The sequence below is a fragment of the Leptodactylus fuscus genome, chromosome 1, assembly GCF_031893055.1.
Source record: "Leptodactylus fuscus isolate aLepFus1 chromosome 1, aLepFus1.hap2, whole genome shotgun sequence".
NCBI lineage: Eukaryota > Metazoa > Chordata > Amphibia > Anura > Leptodactylidae > Leptodactylus > Leptodactylus fuscus.
Window position 1 is genome coordinate 180,742,257 of NC_134265.1, and position 27,259 is coordinate 180,769,515.

At 40.4% G+C, this 27,259-nt stretch overlaps 1 protein-coding gene across 1 annotated transcript in view; it reads left to right on the forward strand.

Moving 5' to 3' along the window:
• The first annotated feature begins 1,575 nt into the window (after nt 1-1,575).
• GRIN3A (glutamate ionotropic receptor NMDA type subunit 3A) overlaps nt 1,576-27,259 on the forward strand; it is a 307,052-nt gene continuing 281,368 nt past the window's right edge. The window contains exon 1 of the mRNA XM_075280357.1: nt 1,576-2,871. Coding sequence (XP_075136458.1) covers nt 2,152-2,871 — 720 coding nt within the window. The 5' untranslated portion in view covers nt 1,576-2,151. The remainder of the gene's footprint in view (nt 2,872-27,259) is intronic.

Consider the following 27,259-nt stretch of genomic DNA (forward strand, 5'->3'; position numbering starts at 1 on the left):
TAGTATGTAGTAGAACAAGTGTGTCCAGCAATGAGCTATGTCTTCTGTAGTATGTATGTAGTATGTCAACAAGTGTGTCCAGCCATGAGCCATGTCTTCTGTAGTATGTATGTAGTATGACAAGTGTGTCCAGCCATGAACCATGTCTTCTGTGGTATGTATGTAGTATGACAACAAGTGTGTCCAGCCATGAGCCATGTTTTCTGTAGTATGTATGTAGTATGACAACAAGTGTGTCCAGCCATGAGCCATGTCTCCTGTAGCATGTATGTAGTGTGTAGTATGACAAGAGTGTCCAGCAATGAGCCATGTCTTCTGTAGTATGTATGTAGTATGTCAACAAGTGTGTCCAGCCATGAGCCATGTCTTCTGTAGTATGTATGTAGTATGACAAGTGTGTCCAGCCATGAACCATGTCTTCTGTGGTATGTATGTAGTATGACAACAAGTGTGTCCAGCCATGAGCCATGTTTTCTGTAGTATGTATGTAGTATGACAACAAGTGTGTCCAGCCATGAGCCATGTCTCCTGTAGCATGTATGTAGTGTGTAGTATGACAAGAGTGTCCAGCTATGAGTCATGTCTCCTGTAGTATGTATGTAGTATGACAACAAGTGTGTCCAGCCATGAGCCATGTCTCCTGTAGTATGCATGTAGTACAACAAGTGTGTCTAGCGATGAGCCATGCCTCCTGTAGTATGTATGTAGTATGACAAGTGTGTCCAGCCATGAGCCATGCCTCCTGTAGTATGTATGTATTATGACAAGTGTGTCTAGCGATGAGCCATGCCTCCTGTAGTATGTATGTAGTATGACAAGTGTGTCCAGCCATGAGCCATGCTTCCTGTAGTATTTATGTATGTAGCATGACAACAAGTGTGTCCAGCCATGAGCCATGTCTCCTGTAGTATGTATGTAGTATGTAGTAGAACACGTGTGTCCAGCCATGAGCCATGTCTCCTGTAGTATGTATGTAGTATGTAGTAGAACACGTGTGTCCAGCCATGAGCCATGTCTCCTGTAGTATGTATGTAGTATGTAGTAGAACAAGTGTGTCCAGCCATGAGCCTTGCCTCCTGTAGTATGTATGTAGCATGACAACAAGTGTGTCCAGGGATGAGCCCCATCTCTTGCATTGACTCTCCTGTCAGCAGGCTCAGCAATGCTGGTGTCTAGTAGTATTAGTAGTATGACATTAAGCGTCCCCAGCCATGAGCCCCATCTCTTGCATTGACTCTCCTGTCAGCAGGCTCAGCAATGCTGGTGTCTAGTAGTATGACAATACGCGTGCCCAGCCATGAGCCCTATCTCCTGCATTGGCTCTCCTATACAGTCATGGCAGCAAGCTCAGTAACGTGTCGTCTAGTAGAATGACAACAAGCGTGTCCAGCCATGAACCATAAGCCTGTCTCCTGCATTGACTCTCCGCGCAGACTCTATGCAGACTCCCTCATCTATTTGAAAACTCAGCTCATTACTGCAGCAGGATGAAGGGCGGAGAGGCTGTCGCGCTGCATTATGGGACACGTAGTTTATTTCCCGCTAGAGGCGCTAGACTAGCCGCGGGCACGGACTACGTATCCCAGAGTTCCGTGCGCTGTAAACACAGCGGAGGTGTGGGGCTCTCCGCCGTTTAGTGGTATGTTAGCGCAGCCAAGCGACCGTTCAGCATAGCTCCTAAACCTCCAGGCATCATGTAACTTTTCCTGCGTGAGGGAGGATCGGCTATTGACATGATATCCGGGAAAGATCACTTTCTGCAGAATTCTAGTGTTTTTCCAGGACGGAGAGACTGTAGTGAAAATGCTTCTTAAGAAGGAGCAGTCTGACTTGCATGTGTCGCACGTGTAATCCTTGCGTGTGTAGAGTCGTCTGCTGCGACTTTTGTGGTGCTGAGGAGAAGTTTCCCCGTGCCTGGATGTGCTGAACTCCTTCGAAGTGCTGCCCCTTCTTCTTCTTCCCCAGACCCTTGCATTGCTTTGCTCATGGTTGTTGCCGCCACAGGGGCGCCCAGTGAGAGAGCAGCTCAGAAGTTTTGTGAGGAGGATGAGGCTACTCGTGGATTCCAGTGCTCTCTGCTGATCACACGTCTTAAGGCGAAGATCTGCTCCGTCTCCCAGGACTTGGGTGGTGACTGTGCTGCTGCCAGTTATGAGGAGGCTGAGTTGGTGGTGCCTGGTGCTGAGCAGGATCTGCCTGCTGATCCCCTGTGCTCTGGTCCTTGCCAGAGTGCCAGTGTCTTCCTCACACCCTCAGCCCTGCCAGATCCTGAAGAGAATTGGGCACACAGTCCGGATCGGGGCTGTCCAGCTGCAGCCCTGGAGGACACGGGGGATTACAGCTCACTATCCTCGCTCCTGGCCTGACAATGAGACCGGGCTCCAGAAGATGGGTGACACTGATGAGACTGATGGCATGGAGCGGCTCAGCAGGGTGAGGGCAGCAGACAAGCAAGAACTGGCTGCCTCCACTTTGGAAAGAAAGTCTAGCCATGCTCCAAGGAGTTCTATTGGTTACAGAGGTGCAGAGGAGCTGCTCTTCCCCAGGGAGGCACTACTTCTGGCAGTGGATAACCTTAACAGGGTGCCAGGCCTTCTCCCATATAACCTTTCCTTGGAAGTGGTGATGGCTATAGAAGCTGGGCTAGGGGACCTTCCCATACTGCCCATGTCATCCTCCAGCTCTTCATGGAGTAGTGACCCAGTGTCCTTCCTACAGAGTGTCTGTCACACAGTAGTGGTCCAGGGGGTCACTGCTATCATTGCCTTCCCCCAGAATAAAGGAGAAGTTTTGGAATTGGAGTTTATCTCGTCTGTACTACAGATACCTGTCGTTAGTATTGTGAAAAGTGAGTTTCCGCGAAAAACTGAGGTAAGAAAAACTAGTTTTCTAGGGTGTAAGGTGAAGTTTACTGGTGGTAGAGCACTAGTCAGGCTGGGAGTGTATTGTACAATGAAGGGAACTCTTCAGCACCATGAACAGCTCCCACACTCATAGCTCACTATTAAAGGGGACTGCACAGGGTCTGACAATATTAGTCTTCTGTGTGGTACAGTAATGATCATATACTAGATATGGTATGGTATGATATAGGATATGATATAGGATAGGATAATACCTAAAATGTCTGTTATTCTTATAATATTTAGGCTACTTTACAGTATCCCTTCTACTGTGCAAGGCAATGTGCAAGTATTTTATATTGATCTTCATGTACACATCCCAGGTATTCACATGTGCTGTATCTACTCTGACAGGTATACCGTATATTGCTGCATTATTAAGCTGACACTTGTAGTCCTTGTTTTTTTTTAATTCTTGACATCTTTTCGGGCAGTGTACTGGAACTACCTTCAGCACCATGCCTAGCTGTATGTATTTTAGATGTAGTAAATCGTGGATACCCGATGATAAATTACTACCCTCTTCCCTATTTCTTTATTTTCTGTACTTATTTATTGCTTTTTTCCAATATACATTTTTTCTGTGACTCGTGAACCACTGTAATTTCTTTTGCAGCATCTTCCTGTGCTGGTTGTATTATTGCAGACAATGACCTACAGTTTATTACATTTTGTTTTGTTTTGTTTTTTTATTTATGGAAGGATTTATTTGCAGGAAAAAAAAAAAGATATTTCCTGCTGCTCCATAGTCACATTGGTTTGATGAATTAAAGTAATCTCGCCATTAAATTGTTAAATATTCTAAATCATCTAATGTCATTTGCTTGCTTAGTGAGGTTTTATAGGAGAAAGTTTATGAAGAGTCCCTGATAAATCAGCTTATTTCCCAGCACTTGTCCAGAAGGGTTTTATACGATGCTGGAGGAATTGATTTCATCTGGCTGGTGATGGCTAATTAAGTTTTATCTACAGCGTGTGCTTTCATTCTTCTCAACAAACCAGATGCATGATGCTTAAGGAAAGTGGTTAGAAAACAGGTGCCAATAGTGTAAAGTAGGAAAGGCATTGTGCTTCCCATCATTCCAGCATAATGGGCTAACATAAAACCCACAAGTGTAAACAGCCCCCTGTCATTGAAATTATGATACAGTATCATTTTATTCCCATTAATGAGAGCAATTGTACTAATTTTACACAGTACCAAAGAACCAATATATTACAGCTGTCACAATATTTACTCAGTATGAGGGCCATTTATTACTAAGGAAGACTTCTTCACATTAAGATATCAATGCGACTTTGTCATAGCAGTGAGTTTGTGGGTTTTGGTTCCCACTAAACAGCTGACAGGCTGATCAGAAGTAAGGATATATGTAGTATGTATAGCTTATTTATATAGTACATGATGCACTTTCAGTTACTGAGAAGCAGTGTAAGGAACTAAGGGGTCCACTTCTGCCTTTAGGCTCTAAAAAAACAAAAAAAAAACAACAGGATATACTGGGTAATGTATGTATCTTTCATGTGCTTGTCTAAGAGGCTCAGACGGTTTAGAAATATAACAAGGGCAGACTTTTCTATAGGAGACTGTAGGGTTATAGGTTGGACTTGATGGACTAATGTCTTCATCCAACCTCATCTACGGTGTAACTATGTAAGTCCAATTGTTATGCATCTTTTACAGATCAGCAATATTAGCAACTATCACTTACATTTTCTGAGTATATTTTTTATTATAGCAACTCTCAGGTTAATAAGATTTTATAGTTGAAATACTTACTTCCCTTCTATTAAAACTTTTTGGAGCAGTTCCTCTGATTTCATTTTGTATAATGGACTGTGCTTTGGTAGAATGAGACACTCCCCCCTAATCTTGGGCTGACCATCTAAGAGTGTGAGGGAGTATCCAAGGCTGCCAAAGCACAGTGTACATACAGTAGTCTGAGAAACTTATGGTTATTTTACAGTAATGAAGAGGGATAGGGAATCATAAGATTAAAAATGTATTTTGATTATACCTTAGTCACTTACTGTGAAATTCTCTATTGTATATATTTTTGTTTGTTGTATATTTTCACAAAAGTCCTATAAAGATGTGACAAAGTTGTCTGCACATGCAACTCAATCAATTTCTGTGTATGGCGGCTATCATGGAAAATCGCCATCCCATCTGCCACTCCACATAAAGTCTTCACTTATTCTTGACCTAAGAATTAGATAAACCACCTTACTTACTATCTTTTCAAATTAATTTCCAACCTTATAAAGCAGGAGTCAGCAACCTCTGCCACCTGTGGGGATGTCGGCACTTCAGGCACATTTACTTGGTACAGGGCTCTCTAATGTTTAACATGCTTCTGCTCCAGGTAGTGCTTTCTCTCATGGACCATGTAAACACAAGTGGGGAATGCATGAGGCATGTTATCCTAGAGTCCAGACAGTGATTTAGCCTACCCTGAAGGCAGCAATTGTCTGTGCAATTCCTTCTAGTTACTTGAAGAAAGTGCAAAAGTAGATTATGATTTGGCACCTGAAAACACATATGAGGCTATGTGAGGGACATCCTCTGCCCCTCTCATTGCTGGCCTACTGAAGATCTCTCTGAGTTTTAGGTGCAGCCAAAAGTCGTATCCACCAAAGAAGAATCACCTTTGCACAAAAAAGTCACAGACAAGAAATGGAAGTTTAAACAACCAGTTAGTTGGTTACTGTTATGGTGTGCACTAAATAACTTTCATGTAGGGGTTGACATCTTTACAGTTATTGCATGGCACACCGACTATGTCATCTTTGACTTAAAAAATTTAATAAATAAATGCATAATACAAAAAAAAAGTTGCTGACCCTGTTATAGAGTGTTCTCTTGGCACAACAGGTTAAACTTGTTTGTCACCTTTAAATCAAATCTGTCAGGAAATTTTGTCTGCCCTTTTTGGGAGCAATACTATGACAGAGGGAGAAATGCTGAGCTGTATGATATATAGGGTTATATGATTTGTAATAGGAGTAAGAAAGCAGACTAAATCTTGGCAGGAATCTTTTTTGGTGCCATTCCTACTCACCTTGCAGGGATTGACAGTTTACCTAGTGTATGTATAGAGAAGGCTGTCAGTCTCTGTGTGTAAGTTAAGCGGGACTCTCTGATCTTTCGTAGGAGTCCCATCTGGATTTATTTTGCTTTTAATTCTCTTTTGCTCTAACTCGTATAGATTTTAATAGCTCAACGTTTCCTCTATTATATTCTGCTCTCCAGCAAAATTCACTTAACAGCAAAACTTTGGCTATTGTCATTATTTACACCCCATATTTTCATGATACAATTATGTACAATTCTTAGGAAATGGGACAATTTAATTTTGCAGTTTTGAATATTAATGTTATTGAAAATGACCAAGCCTTACAGTATGAGTAAATTAAAGACACTACTGTATGTCTGCATACATTCAAGCTTGATCTAAAGGTATATGGGTGATTGTTCATACTTCCACTTATGTAGACCATTACAATGAAACAAAGTCATCAAGGTGTGACTAAAGTGTAGATTTTCAGCTTTAGTTCAAAGGTTTTACAAACATATTGTATTAACTGTTTAGGAATTGAGACATCAAAGTAAGCATTAAAGGGGTATTCCCACGTCGCATATTCACCAGTCTCCGTTGCTGTAAAATCTTCTGTCATCCTGCTTTGTTGCGTCATTGGTGGGTGGGGTTACATATGCAAAGCCAGCGGCGAGATGCCGCTGGCCCTGCGTGCACCCTCATAGATGGTGAGACCAGTCTAGCCTTCACAATGCGAATACAGACCCGGCATCCGCTGTAATAGAGAGGCGGATGCCAGGGAGGGTTAGACGCCGGCACAGGTGCCTGCAACATCGCTATGCTCCCGTCCTGCATGAAGCCAGCAGCGGCAGGAGCGATGCTGTTATTCCGCTCCTCCGCCCCCCCCCCCCCCCCCTGGAATAAGAGCATCGCTCCTGCCGCTGCTGGCTTCATGCAGGGCAGGAGCATAGCGATGTTGCAGGCACCTGTGCCGGCGTCTAACCCTCCCCGGCATCCGCCACTCTATTACAGTGGATGCCGGGTCTGTGTTGGCGGCCCCTTCCCCCCGAAGAGTAAACTAACCCCCCCTCCAGGCTCGCTCCCGTCCAAATAAGTCAAGGGATGTGTCAACAGAGAAATGAATAAAGTAAGATAGTGGACAAACAAAGCAGTTTTGCTGAAGCAATGTATTTAGGAAAAGTCTTACATTCACATTAACAAGCAGTATAGATTGAATCCTTGTGATGGGACAATTCCTTTAATACTACCATTACTACTATTATACCTAATACTTTGCTAGTATGTAGTATACATATTTCTTGCTTCTTGTACAGGGTTGATAGTTTAAGATTAATCCTGAACCTTCATTATGAGTGGACAGTCTGAAATAAAAACAAATGGAATTGCACTTATCATGAACTAGGATTGATAGGCCACTTGAATTAAAGGGGATTTCTGGCCCCAAACTGATTTTTCATACAATATAGTATAGAATAGTATAGAAGAGATCTCTTCAGGTCTGGCACCCAGACTTTGTACAGATCAGCTGTTCTATCAGTCTGTGGGTGGCAGAAGCGGCTAGTGGAGGAGAGTGCACCTAGCAGCACTTGTATTCAAGTAATACCCCAAAACCACCGCTATACAGTGGACAGGGCTGCTTTGCCACTCCTATTACTAGCAGCTTCCAGCACCCAGAGGTTGCTAGAACAGCTGATCTATGTGGAGTCTGGGTGTCACATTCCAACAGATCACATACTGATAATCTATCCCGTGGACTTGTAACAATCATCATATCCAAAATGATTTCTCATGGCACCAGTTCAGCTCAATATTGAGACGAAAACTCTTGAAGGCTGCAAGACGCATATAACATCTGACTTTGTGACACAATATTGCGATTTAATATTGTCTGAAAAAATCAGCCCATCCACCCAAATTGCCTAGTGACCTAACCAGAGACCAATGAACCCCTGGGGAAGTCTAAAAGGGTTGTCTATACACACAACACAGTAAGTATTGCTCTAACAGCAGTGTGTTTTAGTGGCACAAAGCATAATATATTAGTGTAGAAAATTTTGCTACTATATAACATTTAAAAAAGAGTAATCCCTTACTGAGATTGTATAAAACTAATAAATACATTTAAAAAAAGGCCAGAAAAACATACAGTGACTGGAAAAAAATGTAAATATCCCCTTTTACACATACAGTTAGGGCCAGAAATATTTGGACAGTGACACAAGTTTTGTTATTTTAGCTGTTTACTAAAACATGTTCAGAAATACAATTATATATATAATATGGGCTGAAAGTGCACACTCCCAGCTGCAATATGAGAGTTTCCACATCCAAATCGGAGAAAGGGTTTAGGAATCATAGCTCTGTAATGCATAGCCTCCTCTTTTTCAAGGGACCAAAAGTAATTGGACAATGGACTCTAAGGGCTGCAATTAACTCTGAAGGCGTCTCCCTCGTAAAGCTGTAATCAATGAAGTAGTTAAAAGGTCTGGGGTTGATTCCAGGTGTGTGGTTTTGCATTTGGAAGCTGTTGCTGTGACCAGACAACATGCGGTCAAAGGAACTCTCAATTGAGGTGAAGCAGAACATCCTGAGGCTGAAAAAAAAAGAAAAAATCCATCAGAGAGATAGCAGACATGCTTGGAGTAGCAAAATCAACAGTCAGGTACATTCTAAGAAAAAAGGAATTGACTGGTGAGCTTGGGAACTCAAAAAGGCCTGGGCATCCACGGATGACAACAGTGGTGGATGATCGCCGCATACTTTCTTTGGTCAAGAAGAACCCGTTCACAACATCAACTGAAGTCCAGAACACTCTCAGTGAAGTAGGTGTATCTGTCTCTAAGTCAACAGTAAAGAGAAGACTCCATGAAAGTAAATACAAAGGGTTCACATCTAGATGCAAACCATTCATCAATTCCAAAAATAGACAGGCCAGAGTTAAATTTGCTGAAAAACACCTCAAGAATCCAGCTCAGTTCTGGAAAAGTATTCTATGGACAGATGAGACAAAGATCAACCTGTACCAGAAAGATGGGAAGAAAAAAGTTTGGAGAAGAAAGGGTACGTCACATGATCCAAGGCACACCACATCCTCTGTAAAACATGGTGGAGGCAAAGTGATGGCATGGGCATGCATGGCTTTCAATGGCACTGGGTCACTTGTGTTTATTGATGACATAACAGCAGACAAGAGTAGCCGGATGAATTCTGAAGTGTACCGGGATATACTTTCAGCCCAGATTCAGCCAAATGCTGCCAAGTTGATCGGACGGCGCTTCATAGTACAGATGGACAATGACCCCAAGCATACAGCCAAAGCTACCCAGGAGTTCATGAGTGCAAAAAAGTGGAACATTCTGCAATGGCCAAGTCAATCACCAGATCTTAACCCAATTGAGCATGCATTTCACTTGCTCAAATCCAGACTTAAGGCGGAAAGACCCACAAACAAGCAAGACCTGAAGGCTGCGGCTGTAAAGGCCTGGCAAAGCATTAAGAAGGAGGAAACCCAGCGTTTGGTGATGTCCATGGGTTCCAGACTTAAGGCAGTGATTGCCTCCAAAGGATTCGCAACAAAATATTGAAAATAAAAATATTTTGTTTGGGTTATGTTTATTTGTCCAATTACTTTTGAGCTCCTAAAATGTGGAGTGTTTGTAAAGAAATGTGTACAATTCCTACATTTTCTATCAAATATTTTTGTTCAACCCTTCAAATTAAACGTTACATTCTGCACTTGAATTCTGTTGTAGAGGTTTCATTTCAAATCCAATGTGGTGGCATGTAGAGCCCAACTCGCGAAAATTGTGTCACTGTCCAAATATTTCTGGCCCTAACTGTAGTTGAATTGAACTGTTCCTGAGAAAAAAGGGAGCATTACTGTTAGGGACAGCTTACGCTGTGTTCACACCAGCGTTTGGTACTCTGTATTAGGTTTTTTTTTAAAACCGGACACAAAGTACTGCATGTCCAACTCTGTGTCCGGTTAAAAAAAAAACAGTTTTGCCACGGAGAGCATAAAACGCTCACCGGCACACACGGCCGGACACTTTTCAAACCCATTCAAATGAATGCGTTTGGAAAGATGCCGGCAGGTTTCCATCTCCTGCCCTGTTTTGTGCAGGAAATGGAAACCTGCAGAACGGAGTCCCGGGCGCAGATGTGAACGAGCCCTTAACGTGACTATTTAAAGGGGTATTCCCATGTACATAATCATATCTATATTTGTAGATAATTAAAAGTTAAACATTTTTGCAAATATAAGTAGGTAAAATTCTGCAAAGTTTTAAAGATTTTCTCTAACTTTCTTAGTGGTGACAATCTGTTATTTTGATGGTTGCCATGGTTCCGACCACTATTGCAGTAACTTTCTATGGTCTGGGTCTTGTTACGCTGGGTTCACACCTGCGTTCATGTGTCCGTACTATGGTTTCCGTCTTCTGCATGGCAGAAGACGGAAACCATAGACCGGGTCCGGCCGTGCGCGGCAGTGAGCGTTTTAGGCTCTCCGCCGCGAAACCGGATTTTTTTATCCGGACACAGAGTAGTGCATGTCCGAATGGGTGAGAAAGTCTCCTGCAGGCTTCCGTCTCCTGCATCTGTTTTATGCAGGAAACGGAAACCTGCAATAAGGAAAGAAGAACGCAGATGTGAACGAGCCCTTAGGAACCCAGCTATGATGTCCTTATTGTAACTGGGTTATCAGGCAGGGACACTACATGTATCAGAAGATATCCCGGCCACAATAAGGACATCATGGCTGATTTTCTGACCTTAGAAAGTTTCTTCATTGGTGGTCGTATCCATGGCAACTGATCAAGATAACAGACTGTCACCACTAAGAAAGTTAGAGAAAATCTTTAAAACTCTGCAGAATTTTTAATTACTTATATTTGCAAAAATGTTTAAGTTTTGATTATCTACAAATTAAAAAATAATTATGTAGATGGGAATACCCCTTTAAGAGAGGAGAGTTCATATTAGTTTATTCAACTCCTTATTTGTTTATTTATGTATTTTAGTTACTTGGTATAAACTACTTGTCTAGAGCACCACTGAGTAAAAACAAAAATCCTACATAACCATATTAATGTGTATTGTTATTTTGGGCATCATTTAGGTCTGGTCTTTAGGAGATAAAGAGTAATTATAAAGTTTATATTGGATGTTGTTTGAGATAACGTGGTGTGAATTGTAGCTAAGTATGTTTCACATTTATGTCCTGCCTAATTCTTTATAATATATTAAACGCGGAAAGCCGACAGTTCGCTGAATTCAGCACACTGTCAGCTTTCCAGCAGTATATAAAACTGCCTGTGCCCGATCTGATGAAAGGTCCTCTTTAACATCCATTGGCAGCACTACATACTTTATATATTTATATATGTCTTTTTCTTTACGAGTTATATTATTGATCTATATTTATTATTTAATTAGCATGAATTTGGTGTATATATCAATTTATTTCTATTAATTTATGGAAAAGTGTGTCATTTAATATATGTATAGTCGTGTTTGGTTTTGGTTTTCACTCTTATGTTTTGTATGATTGTAATATTTTTTATATTTCTTGGTTCTCATTCATGAACTTAATTGTACTTTTTAGTTGTTATTCATGGGTTTAGGATGGGGGATATACATATAGGTGTTCATTCAATGTACAGTTTAGCCTGTTCTAATCTAAAAAAAAATAATGATAATAATAAAAAGATTGTAATTTCATGGGGTTCATAGGTGATTTGAAAAATATACAGTCCTATGAAAAAGTTTGGGCACCCCTATTAATCTTAATCATTTTTAGTTCTAAATATTTTGGTGTTTGCAACAGCCATTTCAGTTTGATATATCTAATAACTGATGGACACAGTAATATTTCAGGATTGAAATGAGGTTTATTGTACTAACAGAAAATGCGCAATATGCATTAAACCAAAATTTGACCGGTGCAAAAATATGGGCACCTCAACAGAAAAGTGACATTAATATTTAGTAGATCCTCCTTTTGCAAAGATAACAGCCTCTAGTCGCTTCCTGTAGCTTTTAATCAGTTCCTGGATCCTGGATGAAGGTATTTTGGACCATTTCTTTCTACAAAACAATTCAAGTTCAGTTAAGTTTGATGGTCGCCGAACATGGACAGCCCGCTCTCAAATGATCTGAAAACAAAGATTATTCAACATAGTTGTTCAGGGTAAGGATACAAAACGTTGTCTCAGAGATTTAACCTGTCAGTTTCCACTGTGAGGAACATAGTAAGGAAATGGAAGACCACAGGGACAGTTCTTGTTAAGCCCAGAAGTGGCAGGCCAAGAAAAATATCAGAAAGGCAGAGAAGAAGAATGGTGAGAACAGTCAAGGACAATCCACAGACCACCTCCAAAGAGCTGCAGCATCATCTTGCTGCAGATGGTGTCACTGTGCATCGGTCAACTATACAGCGCACTTTGCACAAATAGAAGCTGTATGGGAGAGTGATGAGAAAGAAGCCGTTTCTGCCAGCACGCCACAAATAGAGTTGCCTGAGGTATGAAAAAGCACATTTGGACAAGGCAGCTTCATTTTGGAAACAAAAATTGAGTTGTTTGGTTATAAAAAAAGGCGTTATGCATGGCGTCCAAAAAGAAACAGCATTCCAAGAAAAACACATGCTACCCACTGTAAAATTTGGTGGAGGTTCCATCATGCTTTGGGGCTGTGTGGCCAATGCCGGCATCGGGAATCTTGTTAAAGTTGAGGGTCGCATGGATTCCACTCAGTATCAGCAGATTCTTGAGAATAATGTTCAAGAATCAGTGACGAAGTTGAAGCTACGCCGGGGATGGATATTTCAGCAAGACTATGATCCAAAACACCGCTCCAAATCCTCAGGCATTCATGCAGAGGAACAATTACAATGTTCTGGAATGGCCATCCCAGTCCCCAGACCTGAATATCATTGAACATCTGTGGGATGATTTGAAGCGGGCTGTCCATGCTCGGCGACCATCTAACTTAACTGAACTTGAATTGTTTGTCCAAAATACCTTTATCCAGGATCCAGGAACTGATTAAAAGCTACAGGAAGCGACTAGAGGCTGTTATCTTTGCAAAAGGAGGATCTACTAAATATTAATGTCACTTTTCTGTTGAGGTGCCCATACTTTTGCACCGGTCAAATTTTGGTTTAATGCATATTGCACATTTTCTGTTAGTACAATAAACCTCATTTCAATCCTGAAATATTACTGTGTCCATCAGTTATTAGATATATCAAACTGAAATGGCTGTTGCAAACACCAAAATATTTAGAACTAAAAATGATTAAGATTAATAGGGGTGCCCAAACTTTTTCATAGGACTGTATTTATGCACAAGTCAACATCTATACATATACAGTAGGGCAGCATCTGTTTATTTATTTTTTGGTGTGTTCACCCAATATCCAGTCTAGCCTATGCTAATCTGAAAAAAGCCTGCACTATTCTGAAAAAAAACCAAAAAAAAAACCAACTTGTTATTTAATATAAGCTGGCTGACACATCATTGAACAACAAATATTGAGTGAATGTTTTGTTTGTTCCTCGGCAACATGTAATTTACCATAATGTCTTTCTGTACTATGAACCATATCTTCTCCTTTATCTTCACTAACACAGATCCCGTTCTCTAGTAGTCATGTGACATCTGCTGAGAGAGTCCAAGTCTTCCTCTTCTTCCTCCTCATTTTGATGAGTGGGATGAAAACTAACTAACTTTAATGAAGAGGTGGTAGAGGTGGAAGATTTGAGTGTTACTGAAGGTAGTAGTTGCAGGGGGTGTTTTACTGGTAGGCTAGTGCTGATAGTGGCACTTAGTGGAAATCTATTACGAATTGTAAGGGCATACAGGAATCCCATTGCCATGATGAGTAATAAAAAAGTGAGGAAGGTGATATGGAATCTGATTCTATTACAGATAAGACTTGACAACTGGTTCAGGATGACACAGGAAGCGAGTGTAGGCAGCTGCAATAATTCCATCTAGATGTGCAGCCCCAACATCCAAAAGACCTCCCTGGGATAAATCTAAAGCAAGCTCGGGTAGTGGTGGCACTGGCAGATACATTTCTGGTTTTGGTGGCAGTTGCTACGCACGGTCTTCTCCTGGATGGAATTTTTTTTTTACATTACTAAATGACAAAATGATGGCAAGGTGCAAGACCTGCAAACAGATAATTAGCCATGGGCATACAGGCACATATGTAGGAACTAAGTCTCTCAGTACGTACATGAAATGCCATCACCAGTATATTTGGCAAAGTCAAATTAGCAGCAGCACCAAGTGAACAAGATCATTTCATTCCTTTCCCCCATACACCATGATCATCTTTTCAGACAAGCCCCATCCATTCCACACTTAGCACATGGTGGCCATAATCCCATTATTATTATCCCCATCTGCTTCTCATCCTCTTCACCCATATAAGCTTCAGCCAGTCATCCAGCTGGTCTGCAAGTTTAGGTTTCTCCTGGCAAGGTTACTGGTGGTGCAGTCATTGTTGTGCCACATAATTCTGGTACTGACATCACCTGACAGTTTCAATACCTGGCGGGACCCATCTGCCTCCTCCATTTACTACCCACTGGACAATTTTCCACCCCCAACTTCACAGGGGCAAGCAACTGGTTCCATTCCTGCCCCCCTGTTTCATGGTTGTAATGTCAATTCCTCATTTGTTGCCACTTTTGCATATACTGGAGCATCAGTTTAAGCAGCAGTATATGATTACTGCATGTAGCAATCCACAGACACAATAATTAATTTTGGAAGATAGTTCATTTGTCCATCTTTTTTCAACTGGCAAGCTAGACAGTAGGTACACTAATAGTGTGCCCCAAATTTTTCTTGAAATTATGTCAATTGTCTCTCACTGCACTAGTTGGTGCTGCATGGACACCCGTAGCAGTAACAAACCACAGACATAATGATCACTTTTGGAAAATAGTCCAGCTTTTTCAACTGGCAAGCTAGGTAGTAGGTACACTGATAGTGTGCCCCAAATTTTTCTTAAAATTATGTCAATTGTCACTCATTCACTCATTAGTACACTACTTGCTTGGATGGTGAAGCGCACATTAAGTGGCATTGTTGCACATGCTGGAGTTTGAGCAGCAGTATATGAACCATAGACACAATGATTACTTTTGGAAGTACCGACCTCATGACATTGATTCCATCCAGAGATAACCAACGGGATCGTCCAGATTCTTTTCTTCCTCACAAGTATTGTTCTCTGGGTCATAGAAATCCTTTTCCATTTCAAAAGATATTCTAGCTTGTTCAGCTGCCAGGCCAGGCACATCTCCTTTATCATCTTCCATTTACTGTACTTCTGCTGGTCCTGGCTGATTCTTCTAAACAACCACCACTACTCAAGCATGTCCTGTAGCCTGGTCCATCATATTATGCTCTGCTGCACTGCCACACATATTGCCACAGCTGCCACCACTCAGACAGACATGTCCTGCAGCCTGGTCCACCATTACTTTTCACTATACCACACTGTTTATTCACAATTATTCATCATTTTTCAAGTTGGCTAACAGCCACAAATTTGTCTCCTAAATAACAATAAGCCTGTCATGACAAGCCATCAAAACAGGCTAATTTTTCTGCAAAATATTGCTTTTTGCAATATAACCATCACACGTGTCTAGAAAACTACAGACTAGCACCTTCTCACCCCACCCCCCAAAATAGTTAAAATGCGTAAAAGCAATGGCAGTCCAGTATATATTTAAGCTCAGAATTTGTATCCACTGCTTACCATCTGTTTTTCCATAGACTTACATGTCACATTCACTTTAACATAACTTCAGCTGTGTTTTCCTTAGAGAGCTAAACATTAGATAGATAGGTTCCTACGAGCCCTAAGATTGTTCTACACTATGTTTTAAGCCAATTTAAGTTATGGTACGTACCAAACTTGTTCGACCCAAAATAAATCATGGTCCCAAAACACTCGAACCTGAAACTAAATGAATCTTGAGAGGTTCGCTCATCGCTAGTTAAGATTCAATGTTTCTTATACCTTTTCTTCATTTGGAAGGCAATAGAGGCAATGGGGATATGTTTCTTTTGTTGAAGAATTTCATTTTACAGAATTACTCCACATATTCCATGTATAGAATTGTTTCATTTTTTTTTTTACTTTTCAATTTTTTTTTCTAAATCATTTTAATCAATATAAATTTAAACGAAGAGCCGGTAATAATTCACCTTGTAAGCAAATTTATATAGGATGATAATAGTGGATTCTCCACCGATATGAACAAAAAATGAAGAGTTTCACAAAGAAAAAGAAATTGCACTCAAAAATGATGAGGAATGACAAGCCTACAAAATGGATATTAGAGAATGAATAGCTCCAATGTATCTTTTTATCCAGACTGCTGCGGAACTTGGAAAATAAGGGCTGAAAAAATAGAAGGAATGCATATTACACTTTAAAAAGAAAAAATACATAAAGAGTTTGAAAACAGGTTACAATTTATGTCATACTAGGGAGGAAATAAAGAGGGAAATGATTTATGCATCTGCTTTCATTTCATTTTTCCATAACCATTCAGTAAAACTTATATGCACACTGTGTTCTCTGAATCTGAACAATATGACCAGGAACGCCATTATATTACACATATAGCCACTGCCAGAAAGCGAACCCCGTCTTGTCTAAACTTTTCAACAAAAGCCCTCGCTGCAAGAAAGCAACAAAGTTTTTTTTTTTTTTCCTGTTACGTAATGTTAATTAATTCCAGTCAATGGATCAATGGTTCCATTCTTGTCAAATCAGCCTTTCTTTTTTTAGTTTTTGCTATAAAACAATATAGTTAAGCTAAGAACATAGATCTTATTAGTATAGCATGAACCTATACTTTAAACAGCATGGAGAGCAATTACTTAGTGTACAGTTTTATAGCAACTGCTCTTTTCCATGCAAGAGTGATTATAATAATAATAATAGTAAAAAGAGGCTATACGTGAGACAATTCCCCTTGGCTTTTCTGCCAGCCTGTGGGCAAACATGGGATTTTAAGACTAATGCACTTAGCAAAGTCTGTATGGGTCCATATTATAGGCTTAAAGTTCTAATGTATGTCACGGTATGCTGCCTCCATGAGTAACTACTATACAATGCCATGCTTCTAGGAGATAATACGTATAACTCTTCTAGGCCAGTGGTACTCAATAGACAATTTATTAGGGTAATATAAAAAATAAAAGAATTGCAAATCAATTCCAGTTTCAAGAATATATAATATAATTGTCACAAGAAACAAAGTCATTTTTTATGGGTTGGCATAGCTGAAGGGCTTTTGTTGCCTTAATGACAAATTCTATATAATAAAGTTGAATTTGCTCTGCTCCTTTTTGTAATTTTTGGGGTTAAACCTTACAGTTGGCACAACGTAGTTAGGAAGATTGTGTAAAAATTGTGACTATTTCATTATTAGGCCCCGCAGTTTATTCTCATGGGTGGCATGGCTATCATTTATTCCAGGTTTTTTTTACATAAATTATGTAAAAAATCCATGCCAACACAAAGCTGGCATAGATTTCTGTTTAAGTGCACAGGCCCTGGAGGATGTGCCTAATTTCTTATGAGGCTTGCCCTGTGACTCTTGGCAACCCCATTCTGTAACTGTATATTGTCTGCCACTTCATACTGTGGACTGGTTCACATTTGTGTTCGGTATTCTATTCGGGGAGTCCGCATAGGGACCCCCCAAACAGATACCGAACTCATTGACAAGCGGTGAGCAAAGAAAGCACACGGACCCTTAGACTATAATAGGGTCCATGTGTTTTCTGTGTGGTGTCCGCACAAGTCATGCAGAGAGGAAAGTACTCCATGAACTGCTTTTCTCCCCGCATGACTCGTGCGGACAGCGCGTGGAAAACACACGGACTCTATTATAGTTTATGGGGTCCGTGTGATTTCACTGCTCACCGCTTGTCAATGCGTTCGGTATTCTGTTTGGAGGGTCCACAAGCGAACTTCCTGAATGGAATACCGAACGCAGATGTGAACCAGGCCTAAGTTTATGTGGTTCCTTCCACTTTTCAATAATATTACTCACAGTTTTTAATGGAATATTTAGGAAGGAAGAAATGTCACATACTGATTTGTTGCAACAGTAGCATCATTTTACAGAATCTATTAATCCATTATGAATATTTATACAGGCAGACGGTATGTTTAGATGCTGGATTATATACATGTGTGGCTATATGACTGAACAAAATACCTGAATATAGTAATTAATAAGTAAATCTATATAGTGTATGTGATGTCATCACTGTAGGCAAGCAAACAAAGAATGATGGAGACCATTGAATCACTGGTGCTAGAGGAATGGGGAATTGAACAGGTAAGTATTGAGTATTTTTGTATTTTTGCAATATTTTTTGTTGTTAGCCATTTTTTCAACGCAAAGGTTTTTGAAAATGGAGCATTTCTGCTGCAGATATTTTTCTGCAATGTGTGAAGGGGATTAGCCAGAATCCCATCCACTCTGCAGGTTCTTCCGCCGCTGCGTTTTTGCAACATGGAGCCATGGCCTAAAATAAACAATTCCATCAAGAAATAGAGATGACTGTAATCCTCTAGAACGGAGATAAATTTACCTCTCAATTTTTCATGAGAAATTGACACCCAAGCATATTTTGTTTTACTGAGAACATTATTAGTTTACTATAATAACATAACATTTTTGACATTTTGGTAATAGACTTTCAAAGTTGGTAGGAGAACACTAAGGCGGGGTACACATTTTCGTTGGAGTCTACATAGCAGATGCCACTGCAGATTCCACCTAAAATCGGTGGAGAGAAAAGTCCTGCATAGAGGACTCCATAGTTTATGATGTCCGCGGTTGTCTGTGGTTGACTGGCTTTTTTAGCGGATGGGGTTCCGTCGTTCAGGTCTCTATACAGGGGAAAGTTTGTGTAAAGTTAAAGGTTAAACTCAAAGTACTGCTCTCTTAGAGTATGACAAGTTCTTGGATAAGTTTTAAATACTGAGAAACAAATGTATCGTATTTAACATGCATTTTACCATCACAATTAACTTGTCACGAAACAAGAACATAAGGTACCAGAGCCCATAGAAAATACTTATCTTTGCTTAGCTTTAAATGACACGGAGCTCTAAGCAAGTAGCAGAAAAAATAGATTTGGCATCTAATTACTTCTTGTTATTGCTGAAAGTTCATTTATTTTTAAGTAAAGGAAACGCTAAAAGTGAAACTTTTTGTAATTGTAGAATTAAGCAGCTGCAGAAGTTGGGAGCTGACTGCTACAACAGCCTAAACTTCCATAGAGAAGGCAGGAACGGTTTGTTATTGTCCCTGCCCTACTGTGTATACAACTATGTGAGCCGCCATGATGCTGTTCACCTTCTGGCAGTCATGTGATCCACGAGGACTGGGAACTGTATGAGCTGCTAGGTCCTAAGGAGAGCCAGATCGTCTCCTGTAAATGGAACTGATGTATCAGCTGCAGTGAAATTGGAGAGAAAAAAAGTAATGTTAAAATGTCACCCAAATGTTATTATGACAGTATGGGGGGTTACAATGTATAAACATACATAAATAAAATAGAATAAAATTGTTTTAAAAAAAATTAAGTAAAAAAACCCCAAAACACTGTCAAACCCATATCACAGGTTCTAGCCTCACCCCTAGTGACACAACAGTAAATGTCACCTATGTAAAAATTGGTGTAAGGCAAATAACTGTTTTGCAATGTCTTTTTTTCGGTTTTATTTTAATTCACTTACCGTATATACTCGAGTATAAGCCGAGTTTTTCAGCACAGTTTTTGTGCTGAAAAAGTGCTCCTCGGCTTATATTCGGGTCATTACGGTAATTTTCTGCTAGCAGGCCAGGATAGCAGACCCCCCCCCCCACCACCACTCCATCACACGCCGGGTGACGTGGCCACGTAAGCTCTGGCCCGCACCCAGCGTGTGGCTGCTTCCTGGCCTGCTAGCAGAAGTACCATAAGTACTTCTGCAGCTCTTAATGTACAGCATCGCCGCGCTCCTAGCAGGAGCGCGTCGATGCTTTGGGCCCCGGCACCCGCCCCGTCTGGATGCCGGGTCCGGATGCCGGGTATGTAAGTGTAATGGCGCTGCTCTGCAGAGCGGTCGCCATAGAAACCGGCACCTCCGCTGTAATGCTTACAACAGAGATGCTGAAGCTTATGCCTGCGATCTCTGATTGTAGGCATAAGCTTTGGAATTTCCGCTGTAAGTGTTACAGCGGAGGTGCCCTCCGGAGATGTCCTCCCCCCTTAGGCCTGCCCCATACCTTTAAAGATGCAGGCCGGCTCCTGCGCAGCGAGCTCGCAGGAGCCGACCTGTTCCGACGACAGCTGGGAGCCTAATGAAGGCTCCCAGGCCTGTCATCACTTTATTACTATTACGGCTGGTCTATGATCAGCCGTAATAGTAATGTAGAGAATCCCCCGTAGACGGCAATACACTTGTATTGCCGTCTATGGGACTTGCAATCAAATGACTGCAGGTTCAAATCCCCCAGGGGGGGCTAAAAAATTGTTAAAAAAAAAAAAAGTTTAAAAAAAATATATATAATAAAAAATTAAATAAATAAAAGTTCTAAATCACTCCTTTCCCTATAATTCATATAAAGGCGGGTTCACACCAGCACCTGATCTCAGTTATGCAGGTTTCCGTTTTCTGTCGGGAGAGGACAGAAACCGACATTCAGTGTCTGTTGGTGAGTGTCTTCTGCTGCCCATGACGAAACCGTTATGCATAACGGAGATTGGGCGCTAGTGTGAACCTGCCCTCAAAGTAGAAAATGACTGTGACACACATACACATTAGATATCCCTGTGTCTGAAAGTGCCCGGTCTACTGAATATAGGATATCTGCAGTGCTCCTATTCCGTCGGGAAGGGGTTAATAGGAGCACTGCAGATACGCTATATTCAGCCAGGCTAAATTCCAACTGGGGGTAAAAAACCCAGTCCTCAAGCTCAGGGAAGGGGCAGACAGACAACCAAAACAGCCCCTCCCCTTCCCCAGTATCTACTGCACCCAAGAACTCGGCCATTTTAATTTTTTAAATTTTCCAGCAGCTGCTGCATTTCCCCCCTAGGCTTATACTCGAGTCAATAAGTTTTCCCAATTTTTTGTGGTAAAATTAGGGGGGTCGGCTTATATTCGGGTCGGCTTATACTCGAGTATATACGGTATTTTCTTTTTACATTGTGTTCACATAAGATCATAATAGACCTTTAGAGACATCTGAACACAATTTTTTTGGTGGGTGGGGGGTTGATCTTCCCTTTAATTGGGGTTGATATCTATAACTCCATTTACAGGAGGAATACAGCCCCCTGCTCATTACTGCTGATCTGGGTCCTCTAGGACCTAGCAGCTCTAAAGTAATAAACCATCCCTGTCTTCTCTAGAGGAGCTATGGCTGTAGTAACAATGATGTAGCTGCTTAAAACTACAAGGACATATATACCTTATATGTACATTGTCCTTGCAGAACAAGAGAGCCACTATCTGGCGGTATTTACCAATGGGTGGGCCAGAAATGGTTCATAATGTAGAATGTTATGTGTGTGTGTGTGTGTATATACATATGTATGCAATGCTGTGTAAACGTAAGAGGTAAGAGAATGTGAGTATAATTGTTTATTATTTACCTCAATTTAGTCAATTAATAGAATAAAGTGCAATAACAAGGTAAAACTCAAAATGAAAGCAATACTTGTTATGATAGCAGATAAAAAGGTGTGGCCATCCTAAAAACATCATATTTTATTGATTAATATTAAAAATGGAGTCATAAGCTGATAAACACCATGCTCAATTAAAAAATAGCATAAAAATTCAGTTAATTACTTCTAAAAGCTGATGCTCAGGGAAAGCTCTAGAAGCGAGAGTATATGTGAATTTAACTGATTTAACATTGAGATAGTGTGGATGCATATTCCCATACACTAGCTGAGCAGTGAACTAGCAGCTAGGCCACTTAGAATGTACTGAGGATATAGGGATGGAAATAGAGTCAGTTACTGTTGATACCTTATGCATAGGGAAAGATTTATAGATGGCTCCGTATGTGCTTCTCACTGGTTTAACATTTAGATAGTGTCACAGTGCTTACCCATACCCTAGGATAAGTGTTTTGGATACCCATTTTTAATTGACCATGGTATATTTTGGCTTATGAGTCTGTTTTTAATATTATTCAATAAATTATGATGCTTTTACCATCTATTTGGTAAATCCCATTATTAGATAACTTTTTTTTCAATATGTGATGTGAACAGCCTTTTTCTTAAACACAGAATCAGTTCTTCTAGGTAGACTTGTACACATTTTGAATTAAGGCCCGATTCACATCTGTGTTCGGGGTTCCGTTCAGGAAGTCTGCTTGGGGACCCCCTGAACGAAAACCTATGCACATAGAAAAGCAGTTCCCTGGGAAAACACGCGGACCCCATAGACTAGAATAGGGTCCGTGTGGTTTCCGCACAAATCATGCGGAGAGAAAAGTGCTGCAAGCAGTACTTTTATCTCTGCACGTTCCATGCAGAAACCAAACAGACTCCATTATAGTCTTTTGGGTCCACGTGTTTTCCCAGGGAACTGCTTTTCTATTTGTATAGGTTTCCATTACGGTGGTCCCCAAGTGGACTCCCAGAACGGAATCCCAAACGCAGATATGAACTGTGCCTTACCGAGCAGGAGAAAAAGCTTGAAAAGTAACTATGCTTGCTCATATCCTTTTGTCTCTTCATGTAGTGCCAAACAGACTTAATGGGGGGGAGATCAGGGCTTTGTCTGGGCCATATCATTACTTCCAGGACTCGTATTTCAAGGGTGATAACACAAAATATTGATTTAATTTAGATTTCTCTTTTGTTCATTTACTTAATTTTGCTAATTAACAAAAATAAACAATTTTTTTTATTTTTATTTTTGAAAAGATTCTTACTTGGACTGTGTTATTTTATCCAGCAATGTAGTGTACTGTAATTATTTTAGCTGCTGACATACAATAGAATGTGCTTGGTGGTAACCTGAGTCTTGCTAGGCTTACAAGTCATGATCTGATACACCTGACAAGCTTAGCTCTGCTGCATATGTGTGAACTGTCCGCTTCCCTGTGTGTAGCATGCTGGGTGACCTTGTGATTATTGATCTCCATGACACTGCGCCTCTTCTTTAATACACTATAAAGAAAATAACAGTGGGAATGCTTCAAAGAGTTCAAGAAGAAACTACTCTCAGATGAGCTAAAGTGTGAACAAATGACTGTTGTGTGCCACAAACATCTGGCTGGGATATAAAAGCACATTTCTGTATTTGATTTCTGTGCTCATAAAGATCTGGAAAAAAGATGGTGAGAATGTTTGCTTCTTGCTTTGTCCTTGTTTCTGTTACATTTTAAACATAAAAAGTATTGCTCTTGTCTTTAATTTAGGCAGAGATATTTTTGAGCGGGTGCTTCCATTGTTTACCCCATCGTTTCAGATAGAATTGCTGTTGGGCTATGATTTTTCTGATTATTATTTGTAAGCTATCATTTCTGTAATTGGTAGATCCTGAATGATTGCTAAATGTAAGATACATCAATGCACATCAGTGTAGTAATGAATAGGTCATCATCTAACTGCTTCAAGGTGAGGGCGGGAGTCGATATCAAATAATGTTTCAAGCTCAGAAAGATTATATGTAATGAAATTTTAATCAAATGCATTGACTGATCATAGAGGAATGTTTATTTTCAGTTGAATCATTTTGTTGGCATTTTACCAGCAAAAAGCATTTACCAGTGTCAGCATTATGAAATCTTATGCTGAGCCCCATGCTGGTCCATTTTTCTGGGCCTTTTGAATAGTTTATATATAAAGGAAAAAATAAAACAGCTCAGGGTTCAAGCCCCCATCATCCAATCCCTGATAGCTGAGACTTAGAAGAACTGCAATGTATTGCCTAGAGGATGAGGGTCTGAAATGGATAAATGTCAGGGATTGAACAACTCTATCAACTGTGTCTCATGGTAGTAGCAAATTTATACAAAGATTTACATTACCACTTTCTTAAAAGGGTTGTCCAGTTCCAGCAAATAAATGTTATTGTTTGTATAACACTGTAGGGGATTGTAGGGTTATAGGTTGGACTTGATGGACTCATGTCTTTATCCAACCTCATCTACTATGTAACTATGTAACTATGTATAATAAAAAATATATACAATATTCCGATATACTTTCAGTATAAATTCCTCATAGTTTTTTAGATCTCGGCTAGAATTTGAAGATCCTTTGCAGACAACCATGGCCAGTGTGCTATCCATGTATTTCACGGATAGCACGCTGACCCATTCTTTTCTCTGGGCCCGTACACATGACTGTGAATTTCATAGTCTCGTGTGCGGGACGAGACTCCAGGCCGCAAAATATAGCACAGGTCCTATTCCTGTCCTATTTTGCAGCCCTTGTGTTAGGAACCTGATGCAACAAACAACTCAAGGTCTTGGGCGAGTACAATCCCCAAGCACTGAGGCAAAAACAGTCCTGGGTGTGTTGTGCTCCCATAACCGGAGCTGAAACAGGCCCCAGATTTTTTCACCAGAGCTCCTGATGGTGGAGTTGGACTTGCTAAAAGTCCGGGGCCCAGATCCGCAACTGCCCAGAGAGTGACACACACCCAGCAAACCCCAAGGAAGAGGACCCAGAAGTACCCAGACACTAACCTTGGAGTGAAGTCCGAAAGAGCAGCATGGTTCAGGATGGCAGGAGTGCAAGAAGGTAATCCAGGGAAGACAAGCAGAAGCCAAGGAAGCAGATTCGTAGTCAGGCAAGCCGAGTCGTTAACTGGAGGTCACGAGGGAAGAGGCAGCAGCAAAGTCAGGAGAGCCGAGTCATACACAGGAGGTCAGCGGAGTAGCCAAATCAGGATCCAAAAAGGGAGGTTAGGAGAAAGCTAAAAGGTCATACACAGGAGGTCAGGAAGGTGCCAAATTGGGATCAGGGAGAGAAGGTCTGTAAAGCAAGCCAGGTCAATAATCCAGGGAATCCAACATTTTAAGGCTGAGGCCCCAGCTTTAGTTGTTGCAGATTGTGCTGCAGTTTTTTGAGCCAAAACCAGAAGTGGATTGAGCAAAAGGTAGAAATACAAGAGCTTCCTATATATTTCCCATTCCTTTTGTAGCCATTCTTGGCTTTCGCTCGAAAAACCACAGCAAAATCTGCAACAAAAAAAGCTGAGTTTCCGCAACATGGAGCCTTAGCCTAAAGGAGGTTTTCCCATCTCACTGTTTCAGCAGTCTGCCTGCAGTCTCTTCTTCTCACTTCCTGTATTTTTCCTACCCCCCCCCTTGCTGAATGGGACACAGAGGTATCACAATACTTATGCAGATCAGATAATATGCAGATGCTTGTACAGAATGGTCTCAGTGTGTGTTTACTTGTGTGTTTGCTTAGGAGATAAACAGACTCAGATTTATCAGCAAACTACAATTAGCTAAACTGATTATCCTGAGTGAGTGACATTACTTTTCCACTCTCACAGGTCTGTGCTTATTAACAATATGTAAACAATGGGAGGAATAAGTTCACATAGCAGGCAAACAAAGCAGCATTTCTAAAGCAATATATTTAGGAAAAGTCTTCAATTTACATAAGCTACCAGTATAGATAGGATCCTTGAGCTAAGGAGAGGTTCAAACTAAAATAAGCTTGCTTCTAAAACACTATTGTGTGAGTACCCATTGTCTTTTTCTTTCCCTTGTAGACTATAAGCCTTCATGGGCCCTTTTTCTCTCTGTACTAGTCTGTCACTCATTTTGTTCATGCTTGTTGCATAGTGCTGTATATAATGAATTACATGTGAAATATATAGTATGCATAATATTTCTATTGTTTTCCTATGACCATTGTGTATACTTTGCAGTTAGACAATGAGATGAGTATGCAGACTGACATGTTCACAATGGATTCTTCCAGTTCTGTATCTTGCCAAGTAATTATCTCTCATCTCTTGTGTCTATGATTTAAATAGGTATAATTAGTAAATATTAATGTTCTCTTTTGTATCTTATAAGAATTGGCATACAACCAGCTCGTGGAAAGTTGAAGTCATTCTTACCTAGGATGTTTCAATCTTAGTCTTTAAGAAATTTACATTTCCTTGGACTACAAATGCTGTTAATTTAGTCAATGTTTTATTTAGGGTTTTATTGACTTTGAAATAAGCAGACACTTAAGGGAATACAGAAAGACAACTACACATACAAACTAATAGCAGAGGCTTAAAATAAGAATTGCCTGCAATACGTGATTTAAAACATTATAAAAGTGGTGATATAAAAATGCTGGAAATGGCAGTAAACTTGAATAAAAAGCAGAGACAAAAATATAAAATGTGACAAGTATCTAAATGATATATGAATAAAAAAAAGCAAATAGTTGATCTAAAACAGAATTCGATGTTTGGAAATGCGCTTTTATTAATGCACATAAACATTGTCTATAATTTGAAGTTGTTACAGCCTATACTTAAACCCTACAAAGTGTGTATTCACATGCCAGATTCATCAAGTGTGCGTATAATTTATTTATTACCAGAGCTTTACAAAGAATGCAAACCATTATCTCGCTGTTTATTGTTCGAAACAATAAACCTAACAGCTACAATAACAATTGTCATCTCTCTCACTTTGTGTTTTAAATGGCTGCTTGATCAAAATTTGCCCTTGTTTTGTTTGCCTTACAAACCATTCAATTTAGCTACCCTGAATGGCTACACAACAAAATCTTAGCAAAGGATGGCAAATATTGTTTGATTTTCATTCTTCCCAATTCAGGTTAATAGGCCGTTATAAATAAACAGAACTCTCCATAGAACTAAAAACCTAAATCCACTTTTCCCATTTGTTAATGGATACAGGAAGATACTTTATATTCTGTTCAAGGTTTAAGCAAGACTATTCCAGGAACATACTGAGGATCCTGCAGACTGCTTGTGTGTGTAGATATTGCTGTTATGTAGGGGCTAGTCCCCTGGTGTTCTTCTAATTTCCCTTTCGGAACATGTACATAATATGTTTAGTCCCAGGATACCAATTCTTATTGGGTAACTTGCAGAAATTGCTTCTGCGCTAATGTACAAGGGGATCTAGTTGGTGTGTCTGAGATAGAGGCATGCCCATCCAATAGCACTTGGCACATTACATTTGTGTCCACCCTTAAAAGGGTTGGCCACTTTCAGACCAATATTGACAAACA